The 12,925-nt window shown below is 39.3% G+C and overlaps 1 protein-coding gene across 2 annotated transcripts in view; it reads right to left on the bottom strand.

Annotated features, from left to right (window-relative positions):
- pex6 (peroxisomal biogenesis factor 6) overlaps positions 1 to 12,925 on the bottom strand; it is a gene marked incomplete at its 5' end in the record, with an annotated part of 21,066 nt that overhangs the window by 3,338 nt on the left and 4,803 nt on the right. The window contains 9 exon segments of one of the 2 annotated variants that reach the window (XM_014016074.1): positions 2,732 to 2,848; positions 3,090 to 3,198; positions 3,461 to 3,522; positions 3,695 to 3,900; positions 5,393 to 5,510; positions 6,095 to 6,171; positions 8,718 to 8,904; positions 9,730 to 9,932; positions 10,056 to 10,179. In XM_014016074.1, the coding sequence (XP_013871528.1) occupies positions 2,732 to 2,848; positions 3,090 to 3,198; positions 3,461 to 3,522; positions 3,695 to 3,900; positions 5,393 to 5,510; positions 6,095 to 6,171; positions 8,718 to 8,904; positions 9,730 to 9,932; positions 10,056 to 10,179 (1,203 nt within the window). 2 annotated transcript variants of the gene reach the window in all.

Here is a 12,925-nt window from a genome sequence, read left to right as displayed (position 1 = left end):
CATTTAAAATGTAATGTGAACGTTCACATTTAAAATGTAATGTGAACGTTCACATTTAAAATGTAATGTGAACGTTCACACAAAAAGATCGGATTTTTTTCAAAAAATCACAACTGAGCATTAAGACCTGCAGTGTGAACGTAGCCTTTGTGAGGGAGGGATCCAGGAAAATCCAGAACTCACAGAAGGGATTAGTCTCCTCTTTGTCTAAAAGCCTTGGAGAAGCTGAGTGTTGCTGGGTAGAGGGATGTCTGAGTGTCCCTCCTSAACCTGTTGTCTTTGCAATTCAGCCATTTTTAAGAGATACACTGAAGCTCATCTAAAGCTGAAGCTCTCATGAAAAGATTGTGAGATGATGTTCTATGCTGTTGCTAATCTCAGTGAAAAAGTTTTAAAATGTTCAACAGAAGCTAAATTTATTCCTTTAAAGGGGCAATACCGTGTTTCTCAGGCATATAATTCAACCCTATACCAAAACTAGATACATCATAGCGGTAACATGACCCCCACATGCACCAGCATTTACAAGATTACTGCAGCATTCATTTAAATGACGTTGAGCTTTTGAGGCATATTATAGACATCGCTGTTTAATACAAAGGTAAAACCATGGGCCATCCCTGTAAAAACACCCTGTCTAGTTGRTGGTGTTGCTTCARGTTTTGTGCCCCTTTCCTTTGGGAAAAACAAGAATGCGTTTTGCAAATTTCTTTCTGAGATTTCTAAAGTGGGGCGTAAAATACTATTCAGCCCCTTTACTTTCAGTGCAGCAAACTGACTCCAGAAGTTCTGTGAGGATCTCTGAATGATCCAAGGTTGTCCTGAATGACTGATGGTGARAAACAGAGTCCACCTGTGTGGAGTCAAGTCTCTGTATAAATGCACCTGCTCTGTGATAGTCTCAGGGTTCTGTTTAAAGTCAGAGAGCATCATGAAGACCAAGGAACACACCAGGCAGGTCTGAGACACTGTTGTGCAGAAGTTACAAAAACATTTCCCAAGCTTTAAACATCTCAAGGAGCACTGTGCAAGTGATCAMATTGAAATGGAAGGAGTATCAGACCACTGCAAATCTACCAAGACCCGGCCGTCCCTCTAAACTTTCATCTGGAACAAGGAGAAGACTGATCAGAGATGCAGCCAAGAGGCCCATGATCACTCTGGATGAACTGCAGASATCTACAGCTGAGGTGGGAGAGTCTGTCCATAGGACAACCATCAGTCGTGCACTGCACAAATCTGACCTTTATGGAAGAGTGGCAAGAAGAAAGACATTTCTCAAAGGTATCCATAAAAAGTGTTGTTTAAAGTTTGTCACAAGRCACCTGGGAGACACACCAAACATGGAAGAAGCTGCTCTGGTCAGATGAAACCAAAATCWAACTTTTTGGCCGCAATGCAAAACAATATGTTTGGCATAAAAGCAACACAGCTCATCACTCTGAACACACCATCRCTACTGGTGGCAGCATCATGGTTTGGGCCTGCTTTTCTTCTGCAGGACAGGGAAGATGGTTCAAATTGATGGGAAGATGGATGGAGCCAAATACAGGTCCATTCTGGAAGAAAACCTGTTGGAGTCTGTAAAAGACCTGAAACTGGGACGGAGATTTATCATCCAACAAGACGATCCAAAACAAAGCATAATCTACAATGGAATGGTTCACAAATAAACGTATCCAAGTGTTAGAATGGCCAAGTCAATTATTATTATTATTATTATTATTATTAGCCATTATTTTACCAGGCAAGTCCCACTGAGATCTCAGATCTCTTTTTCAAGGGAGGCCTGGTCCTGAAGACAACCTATTGTACATGTTTTTGGGGGTGGGGGAAACCGGAGTACCCYGAGAAAACCCACACAAGCATGAGGAGAACATGCAAACTGCACAGAAAGACCCCAGGTCCGAATCGGGGATCGAACCCAGGACCTTCTTGCTGTGGGGCGTCGGTGCTAACCACTGAGCCGTCGTGCTGCCAAAGTRCAGACCTGAATCCAATCGAGAATCTGTGGAAAAAGCTGAAAACTGTTGTTCCCAAACGCTCTCCATCCAACCTCACTGAGCTTCAGCTGTTTTACAAGGAGGAAGTCTCTCCATGTGCAAAACTGATAGAGACATACCCTGAGCCACTTGCAGCTGTCATCGCAGCAAAAGTGTTGCTACAAAGTATTAATGCAAGGGGGCCGAATACTTTGGCAAGGCACTGTAGTATTGGAGCTCAGCAGACGTGGTTTCACCAGGTGTTTGTTTGTTTTGCTGCTGCTGATAGCCTGCAGGAGTCACGGGGGTGGGGTTTGCTGTGATGTGGAAGCTCGTTTCCTTGGCATCTGGAAATACATTTCCTCAAAGGCATTTTTAATCTGAAAAGGACTGGACTTGGAAGTAGTTAGTATTACAAGCTCAGCAGACGTGGTTTCACCAGGTGTTTGCTGGTTGTTGCTGCCGATAACCTGCAGGAGTCGTGGGGGAGGCTTTTGGAGGTTTTTGCTCCCCTGCCTGTCTGCCTCAGGACATTACTYGATTTCTCAAACATGCATGAATGAGTCAAAGCAAGACTCTGGGCATGTTTTTGATGAGAGGATAACATTATAACATGATATAAAGCTCAAAAAAGTTTATTTTACATGATATTGCCCCTTTAACCCCCGCTGCCTTTAGCTCCTATGAGTCAGTGTAACATCCTTTGACGTGACAAAAACTTTACAGTGTGTTTGTGAAAATGTTCAAACCTGCCCGGCCTGAGCAGCGACTGGTCCAGCAGGTCAGGACGGTTTGTGGCTCCGATCACAAAAACCCCAGCAGATGAGTGCAATGTGTCAAGTTCAGCTAGCAGCTGAGACACAACTCTGTGCAAACACATCCAGTTCAATCGTTTTAATGCTGCTGAAGACAAATCTGTAACTTGTGCAGTTAAAGATGAAGTAAACATGACCAAAAATATTGTTTTAAATTTAAGACAACAAGGAGTCAATCTGTGTTAGAAACAGGTTGTTCTGAAACACAACGTACCAGCAACAGAACATTTGGAGCTCCTGGTAATTTTTGATCAATTTATTTGACCTTGAATCAGAGCAGGTAGACACTCACCTGTCCATCACTCCTCCAGAATCTCCACTGCGTCCTCTGTTGGGGGCCAGAGAGTCCAGTTCATCAAAGAAGACAACACAGGGAGCTGCAGASCGTGCTCTGTGGAACACTGTACAAGATCCACATTAGTCCACTCATGATGAAATAAGACTTTTAGAAAGAATAGTGACTTTACATGTAACTAAAAAACACAGTCTGACACTGAAATGGAATTAAAAGAGTAATCTGCCACGTGGAATTCATGTTCTTAATGTTGCTTTACTGTATTATTATTATTATTATTATTATTATTATTATTATTATGAGAAAACACAAACATATTTAACATTTAGGTTCAAATAAAGCAGAGGAATGTAAAATGTGTTACAAACCTTCTCTGATGTTTTCTTCACTTTGACCCACATACATGTTGATGAGCTCTGGACCTTTGACACTAGAAGAGAAAAAAACAACAACAAAACTTAAGCAGGTAAGAAAACAATCACAGAGCTTTAGCACTGAGGAATGCTCAGAACCATAGTTCGTTATTAAACAGAAATCTAGATGCTGTAAAGTCTCACAGCTTCTCTTCAYCATACACTTTTACAACAATGACACAAGCCCACCTGAGGAAGGTCATGGAGCACTCAGTGGCCACAGCCTTGGCCAGAAGAGTCTTTCCTGTCCCAGGTGGTCCATACAGCAGGACTCCAGTCCGACTCAGACCCAAAGAAAGGAGCTCGGGACGTTGCAGGGGAAGCTGAATCGTGTCCAGGATTTCTTTCTTTACGCTCTCCAAACCCCCCACATCCTCCCAGCACACGTTAGGGATCTGCACACACAGGGTTCTTACATACAGCTGAGCACTAAACAACTAATCACAAAGAAAACACTTTGGGAGTGTTAGTCAGCTACAGAAATACCAACATACATCAACTGTCTTCTCTAAAGCCTGACATTCAGATTCTTTCTGTCATTTAGAATTTCATTTTCCTTTTTTGTCCTAAGCTAAAGCAAAAAGCAGAAATGGATAGGTGAGGGTTGGATGTAGACCGACAGGTAAAACTGACAGCTTTGTCTTTTGACTCAGCTAATTTTTGAGATAGGGATTTTTGATTTTTCTTTACTTTTTTTGCCAAAATCATCAATATTAAAACAATAAAAGGCTTGAACTACTTTAGTTGGTGTGCAATGAATCTGAAAGTTTAATGTTTATCAGTACATTACAGAAAATAATGAACTTTATCACAATATGCTAATTTTTTGAGAAGGACCTGTGACTATAAGAAAAACTATCAATGCTCATTTGTTAACTGGTGTGATATAACAAACAGATAGAGCTATGAGGCTCTAACAAGTGTGGATGAAGCTGAATCAAAAGCCTTCAAAATCAGGCTCACCATCATCAGTATCATTTAAAGTTTCTGGTAATCCTCCTCTGAGTCCCACTCAGCAACAATCCCATCCTGTGTCTCGCCAGCGCCCCCTCTGGTGGGGAAACCTTATTCAGGTAGACCAACTTTTACAGAACACTGGTAGATGGCAGCCATTATAGCCGACCATGTGTTTGTTGTTGTTCCAGGAGCGGCCTGGTCGCACATTAATATCATTAGTTCGTTATCATTACTAAGCTGCAGGACTGTCTTTTTGATTATTTTTTCACGTCATGTCACCTGCTTGGATCTGTTACCATCTCACTCGGAGGCACGAAGGAGTGTCAGTGGTGAGCTCGCTTCAACCGCTTTTTACGATGCAGTTTCTGGACTCGGGCATTTTGTGAATGAGGCTGATATTTCAGTTAAAATACACAAGTAAAAATYTTGATRRAAGTATAGTACRACACCCCAACTTTGTGCATGATTTTATGGATTAAATTTTACGTATTATACTTGAATAAATACGGTAGTTTCCTCTGTTTCAACTAAAAATGCAATTATGACCAACTACAGCATTTTTTTTATTGTTTGATGAAAAAGAATAGTTTAGGGGCAAGTCTGTAATTTATTTTAACAACTGAAAAAATATAGGTACTCTAAGAGTGGTGATTCCATAAATTTATGCTATGGATTGCAGGATGCCTGCATTAAAGGTCTCCAAAGAGGGCTGGATATATGATATCAATTTTATTTAGATTTATTTTTTGTTTYGATTTATTTTTCTAACTGCAGAAGCTGCAAATTAATATTGTGATGGAAATGCAAATGGAGTAATAAACCAAGAGTAAGAAGAATGCTTCAAGGTTGATTATTTTGAACCGTCAATTGACTGACTGACTTTCTTACAATAAAATTCTTTAAAGGCTTGTTTTGAGGCTTGTGTGTCACCTTTGGGGCCCCGATGGCTTTAGAATGGATGTCATGCAGGGTCTCCAGGGCACAGGTCAAGTCCTSGTTCAGGATGGTCACTCCACTGGAACACAGCTCCTCCTGGCTCCGYCCATCACTGCACAAACACCACAACTCAGAGACCAGGTACTGACCTGAGTTACAGTCAGCGCTGCTCACAAGGTCAAGTTTATTTGTCATTTGTAGTAGAGAAACTACATTGGAAAAACAGATAAATAAATATAGAAAAGAAAATATTTTCAAGGTTTCTGAAAGTTGTAGTAACTKAAAGCACAACGGTTTATTTTTGTTATGTTGCTCCATTATCTGAGTGACAACAAAGTGCTGAAAACTTTCTATTTTATTATTTTATATGACAGATGTCACATATTAAACGTGGGCATATTTCAGTTACAATCTGTAWTTTCTATCACCACTAATAAATACAAATTGTTCAACCTTTCTTTATTTAACTACAAAGATTTTCCACATTCTGGTATTTTCTGTCTACTAAAAGCTAAGAGATTGTCCTGTCGTTTCTCTTCATCTGTCCCCCTCACTTACTTTGGAAGTTTGTTGAGAAAATTACTACATATAAACAAATTTAAAATGTCGAAGCATTCATTAAAATAAACTTAGGACTCAAACTATACACATCAGTGATTACAGTCAAACAGAGAAGAGCTTTTTATTTAGTCTCACCAGATGTGAAGCAACCTCCTCCAGGCAGACCTTCCAGCTTCAGCTAACAGCACGTTTAGATCCCCCAACACAAAGCCCTACAGAGGAAACGAGCAGGAAACAATAAACATCTATGTGATTAACTCATCATCAGACTCTGCAGACATGGCCAACTGTCATAGATTAAATAAAAAAATAATAATTGTGCATGTGTTCAAGACAGAGGACCTGTTATTGTGTTTAGYTGTTGGACATTACATGAACACTTGCCTAATATGAGTCATTAGTAAAATTAGTTAAAAAAAAGTGTTCTACTTTATTTTCCAGGTTTGGGGATAGAGACGTTGTAGTTCAAATGTCATACTGTGTAAGGTCATGAGGGTGTTAAACACTATTGTTCAGGGGGCTTCAGTTACTGAAAGCCAACAGTTCAGAGGACATTCAGCAACTAAATAAATACAGTCTACACGCTCTAAACAATGTACATTTTTTCTCATGTAAAATTTAATTGAAAATAAATTACCATAGATTTTAAATAGCACAAAATTATCCATGATTTTTGTAAGATTTAAAATTTATTTTTTGTWTTAAACAGATATGTACAGACTGAGTTATACAGCCTGGCCACAAATCATCTATYTAAAACATATAACTGTAAAATTAGTCTTTTTTAAAAACATTTGAATAGCCCTGCTTTAAAACAATTCAGTTAATTGCAGTTTCCCATTCGTGCCACTAGATTGCAGTGTATCCCACACAATATTAACACCTTCGTTTCATATTTTCATTTATCATTTAAAAGTAGATTAATTCTTTTTATAAAAAGTGAGAAATGTAGCATAGTTGTCATAAAATTAGTGCCTCATTTGTTTTTTACAGTTCATCATGTTAATGTCCAAACTGCTAAATTATTTTTTTAGATTGATCTCATAATGTTAAATATTGTATTAATATAACTGTATTAATTTATCACACTCAAATGTTTAATCAGGTTTAAACTGATTTAAGTACAATACTCATTAGCATTTAATTTAACCACTGGAACATCTAGTCCAACAAAAATAGGTTTTGTRAACTCTGAGGTCGACGCCCACTCTGGAGCAGGCAAACACGTGATGCATTTAAAGGTCTTCTGTTATAAATATGACAGCATGCTGAACGTTCATTTCAGCTGGGTTTGATAGCACGGACTTCAAACTCAATAAAAAAGGTGTTTTTTATTGAGTTTGTTTTTATTTACTTCCAAATAAAACGAGATTTATGAGAAATTATTTTCGTCATCATTTTGCGCTCGTTTTTATGCCTCGCTGCACATTCAGTCAACGTTTTGTGACCATAAAGTGACTGAATGCAACATGACACCAATTTTTCAGATTTTATTAAACGCACCACATTTCACCACAATCAAAAACGTTTCTCAGGAAAAACCTGAAAAAAGTGAGCGGGAGRCGCCCGGGAGGAGAAAGTTTTAGAGAGACGAAGAGAACCGAGCGTWGTGGACTTTTTCYATACCGGATTTATTCAGCACTGTTTTTGGTTTGCTTGTATAAGTGTGTTAGTGTGTGTGAGTTTGTGTGCAGTGTGTGTAATAGTTTTGTTAGTCTGTCTGTCAACATGAATCATCGTTGTATGACGGCCGATCAAACTCTGGCATACTTTTATGAACTTGGAGAAGGATGATGATGGRGGCGTGCACGGACATGAATCGGACACGTCGGAGTTGAGGTTTGTCTTTTTTCTTTCTTTGTTTATTTGGCACTGAACATGTACAGTAAAATATTCAGAGTGGCACTGCACAAGATCATACAAGCTAATTTACATCTGCAGGTGGATGACCCGTCAGGTTTATTTCCATGAAGAGGAGGAGGAGGTGGCGTTGTGGACCAGCTCTGTCTGTGTGAGGTCCACATCAAATGTCCAGGACTACTGGAGACAAAATCATTTTGTGTGTCTGTGCTAACTCCAGGGAAGGTAAGAGAGGTTCAGAACCATCACTGGAACATTCCCCTGAATAATCCTGACGAGGATGTTGGAAATGATCAAAAGGAACACCTGGACATGACAAACTGTGTCATTTTGAAGTTGGATATCATTTGTAGTGGAGTCATTGAGAATGACTTTATAAATAATTGCAAACAAATAAAATGTTACATTTTGAAGTTGGACAGAATTTGAGGTGGAGTCGATGTGAACCACTTTGCAAATGTAAAAAAAAGTTTGGGAATTTTCCCAATATTTGATGTAAAAACATAAATATTTGTTTTTGATACATTTTTATATATATTTTTCAAGTTTACACTACAGAGTCTGATTATTGTTAAAAGAAAATGTTCGTTAAATATATTTGTGAATTTTATATTTTATATATATTTTTAATTTTAGATTTGTTTTCTGCTCGGATTTAGTTTTTTTTTTGTGATATTTTGGTCCACTGTGATAAAGCCCTATGTCACAATGAAACAAACACTGTAAAATCATAAAGCTGAGGTTGTGCTGAAAATAATGACACCAAACATGGCAAGGTAAATAGTTTTTAAAGTGAAAATATAGAGGTAYATTCAAAGTTAGTCAAAKACGGCCCTTTAGACCCCAGACCTCTAAAGTTTCGTCAGAACAAGAAGAAAAGAAGTGGACCACAGCATACTGCAGTGAGTTTAGAGAGTCTCTCCAGGTTGACATCTCTCCCCAGATGAAGTTCCTGAGTCAGGCTAACCAACATGGAGCGCCGCTGCTCCTCTGTGGGTCTCTCCAGCTCCAACTGGTGGACAAACGCCCCCACAACACCATCTGACAGATCCTGAGCTCTGCAGATTGTTGCCACCACGACCACACTGAGACACAAACAGGAAGATGATTACAGTTCATCTAAACAGCCTAAAGCCTGTCGGTTCTGCAAAAGCAGCAGTTTACTAAGAATGTAAAAGTTAACTTGATTCACAATGAACAGATATTTAACAGATCATCTGATGCCAAGAAGAAAAAAAAACTATTTAGTAATTCCTCATTTGGTACAAAATACATCATGACTGAGTGCAAGACTAACAATCATATATAACCAGTATGCCCAATACTAAAAGTAAAGTTCTAACATTACATTATTTARTGCACAGTGCTCTGATAAGTTTTAAAATAGGCTTAAGTTCAAATAGTTTTAGATATTTTCACAGGGAGGAGATCAGTGTAAACAGGCAATGCTTTGTATCAGTAAGTGTTTAGGCAGCTCCACGTGGATACCACAAGACATTTAAGGATTTCTCAAATGCACATAAATGATGATTTTGTATTATAGCCCCCACTTTAATCTATTTATAAAGATTTGTTTAAATTGACCTCTTTTTAACCTTGCTCACAGGTTAAGACTCTGCCACCCCTCATTTGTCTTCTAAGTGACTTGAGTTGGTCAGAACATGCACCTGTAACATTATGGGGCATCTTCTGATCAMTCATCATACAACCCAAGCCTGACCACGCCTACATTAATGCAATCATGGATTCTAAAAATCTCTGCCAACTTGACAAACTGATAACCAACATTATACATTACAGAGTGTGCATTGTAAAGTCAGATGGTAAAATGATGTCCTGAGTGCAATGAGCATTTTAATTTTATTTATTTTTCAGATTCATTGTTGGTGGGACAGAGGTGGTTCACTGACCTAGTGGGGACACTGCTGAGCAGCTGGCACAGCACAGCCTGGACTCTGCTGTTGTCTTCAGGGGATCCTTGAGCTGTCAGTAGAAGCTGCAGGTTTCTGAGCAGCAGAATGCAGGGCTGCAGGGCGTCTGCTCGCTGAAACACAGACGCCAGCTTTGCTTCAGAGGCTGCAGGAGTGTCTGCACACASGGTCACACAGTCCACCTACACACAAAACAACAGGACGAAACATGACTGCTGTGAACTGCAGCTGAATACTCCAACAGTCAAATATATTTTATATATCTAATTATATTCATGTAATACATTTTATAATTGCAGTTGCACCTTAAGAAGGTGGAGGTTCAGTCTGCTACTCGCCGCTCTGACCACAGTCATCTTTCCACTGCCTGCAGGACCACGGAGGAGGACCGTGCAACTGGACAGAACGCTTCTACAACCAGACACAACACTGACTTCACTAATCAAAGACAGAACCTGGAGAAAACATGGTAAGTGTAGTTTATAGCACAAATAAAAACATTAGAATTTAAAACATATCTGTTAAGATGTAGGTTACCAGACCGAATCTGTAAAGACTCCCACATATTCAGGTGGACTCGAAGCAGCCATCTGCCGGACTTTTTACGTACACYATGTCACACAATAAACTGCTCGGCAAGTTCACGTCAAACTGRTCTGGATGCGACACCAAGCTGATAAAGCTGAGAATCGGTGTCATTTTTGGATGAAAATGAGTTACATTTTGAAGAACGTCTCATGGAGGAAATTAGAAAACTTTATAATACGCCAATGAAGGAATAAGGACTTTCAGCGAGCACAAATAGCTCAGATCTAGGGTAAGGTAGTTCTTTTCTTTTTTCTTTTGTTGTTTTAAAGCTAAGATGRAAACTATATCTTCCTCCTGATCCTTGACATCATGGCTGAAGTTGTGAGAAATTAAAGAATTTGTCAGGAGGTCAGTACGCTGGAGTATGAAATCTCAAACATCTGCAGACATTATCCACGTGGCTCACGGAGCGCACACAGTACGCCTGAGTACGTGGGAGCCTCAACAGGTTAACAAGTTAAGAATAACTGATTAAGATTAAGTTTCTGTGCACCTGAAATGTATCCAACACACTTACAAATGGGAAACTGCAATTAACTGAATTGTTTTAAAGCGTTTTAAACTCACTGCAATGCATGTTTTATGCTAATTACATACTACTGAATAGCAAGCTGCTCACAGATACTTCAGCTTAAAGAGTCACTTACTCCAAAATTAACTCTAAATTGTGTCTTATATGTTATATAGTACTGTTTCTGTGCTAATTTTGATGTTTTTGTGCACATTTGTTAAAATCTGCAATATTTGGTATAAAAACGTCTTTTTGCTGCATKCTATAGATTGAACYGTGGTACTGCAGTTTATATARTGGTTTAAGACAGTTCATGTTTTCATCACAGCGGCTGTGTTCTGGTATAAAAGCKTCTCTCTCAGACACGCCCCTGCAGCAGTCYGAGGGTGGAACAGCTAGCACTGAATYAAAGTTTGTTACAGCTTTACATTAGCATGATAACAATAAGGCTAACACTGCTTGAACACAATCACACACACACAACTACAGCATCACCAGGCTTCTGTGGAGCTTGTGGCTCAGAGTGGTTGGTTAAAACTTAGTGGCTTCATGAGAAACTCTACAGCAGCACTGAGGAGTTGAAACGTCGATCAGCTCTGCCTTCTGCAGCTTATTTTGCTTAAAACTTTTTTTTCTGAAGCCAGTTGTTAAAAAAGCTAGAAGAGCAGCTGATTTGATCCTACTGAACGTGAGCACACGGCTGATTTTCAGATTTTCACGTCCTTTTTCCATCACCACCGTTAAAAAAAGAACTCTTCTTCACCCAACATGACACTGATCATTGTGATGGCCCCCCCACCTACACACACACACAATCCAGCCATCATTATTGCTGTTTATGTACTTATATGAGCTGTGGGAGAGCAGAGGGAGGATCTATGGCCTGCTGCGTCTTGATCTCGTTTCCACTCTTTTGACTTTGGAGTGGCCTAGTCTAAGTCCTGACCTGAATCCTACTGAGATGCTGTGGCATGGCTTGAAAACCCTCTAATGTGGCTGATTTACAACAATTTTGCAAAGGTGAGTGAGCCAAATGCTGTAAAAGTCTCATTGTAAGTTATCGCAAACACTTTGTTGCAGTTGTTGCTGATAAGTGTGGCCCAACCAGCTATTAGGTTTAGGGGCAATCACTTTTTCATACAGGGCCATTAAATTGGTTTGATGTTCCTAAATATTTAAAGGGGCGATGTGATGTGCTTTCCAAGCCTATATTTCAATTTTAAACAAAAATAAAGAAACTATGTCACATTTTCAGCTTATGAAAGAGTATATTATTTGTAAAATCCCCAAAACAATTTACTTCTCATCTTGACAGTTTCTAAACYCCTTGAAATAGGTCGCTGTCACTTTAAGAAAATCCAACCACTTTGGTCACGCCCATTTCAGCAGGGGCTCCACCATAAGGAAGTTAGGCTTAAAGTGGAAGTTAACCCCCACCTCCGTGAAAGGATAACTCCGCCCCCAACGCAAATTTGAAAAATGCATAAAGTGGAGACTCTGAGGGGGTGAGGGGGGTGAGCGAGGAGGGGTGGCCAGGAGGAGAGAGTTTTTTTTAAGACGAGACAACGTGACAGCTAGCTTTAGCTTACTTTGACAAGCTAACAGGGATGAGCGAGTACACCACTATCTGTATCTGTTCAACTATCTAAATTATCTGTATCTGTACTCGGAGGGGGAGGGGGCATAAACCAGATGTGGGTGTGGCTTAACCAAAAGTTGGCAAGCTTAAACTGAACGTTGTTTTAAGTCTGAAAATGATATGGATTGATCAGAAGTTTCTATATGTATTGTTTGTTTGAATGTTATTTACAGAACAGCTTCAAACATGAGATTCAATTCAATGTTTTTAATCACAAAAGTTAAAAATAATTCATGTTCTGAGTTTAAAAAAAGCTTGTTCTGTAAATGGTTTAAATGCCTGGATGAATACAACTCATGCAGTAGGAAATTATGAACTACTGAAGTATGCATGAACAAGAACCGTCATACACAATACAACTTCCTTTTTTTTTTTCAGTCACATGGAGGCAGGGCTTAAAAGCCTGCATTTTGCCTGAAACTCTGAGACTGAAGAAG

Source organism: Austrofundulus limnaeus, unplaced genomic scaffold (assembly GCF_001266775.1).
Source record: "Austrofundulus limnaeus strain Quisiro unplaced genomic scaffold, Austrofundulus_limnaeus-1.0 Scaffold138, whole genome shotgun sequence".
Classification (NCBI taxonomy): domain Eukaryota; kingdom Metazoa; phylum Chordata; class Actinopteri; order Cyprinodontiformes; family Rivulidae; genus Austrofundulus; species Austrofundulus limnaeus.
This window is presented reverse-complemented; position numbering and strand designations above follow the sequence as displayed.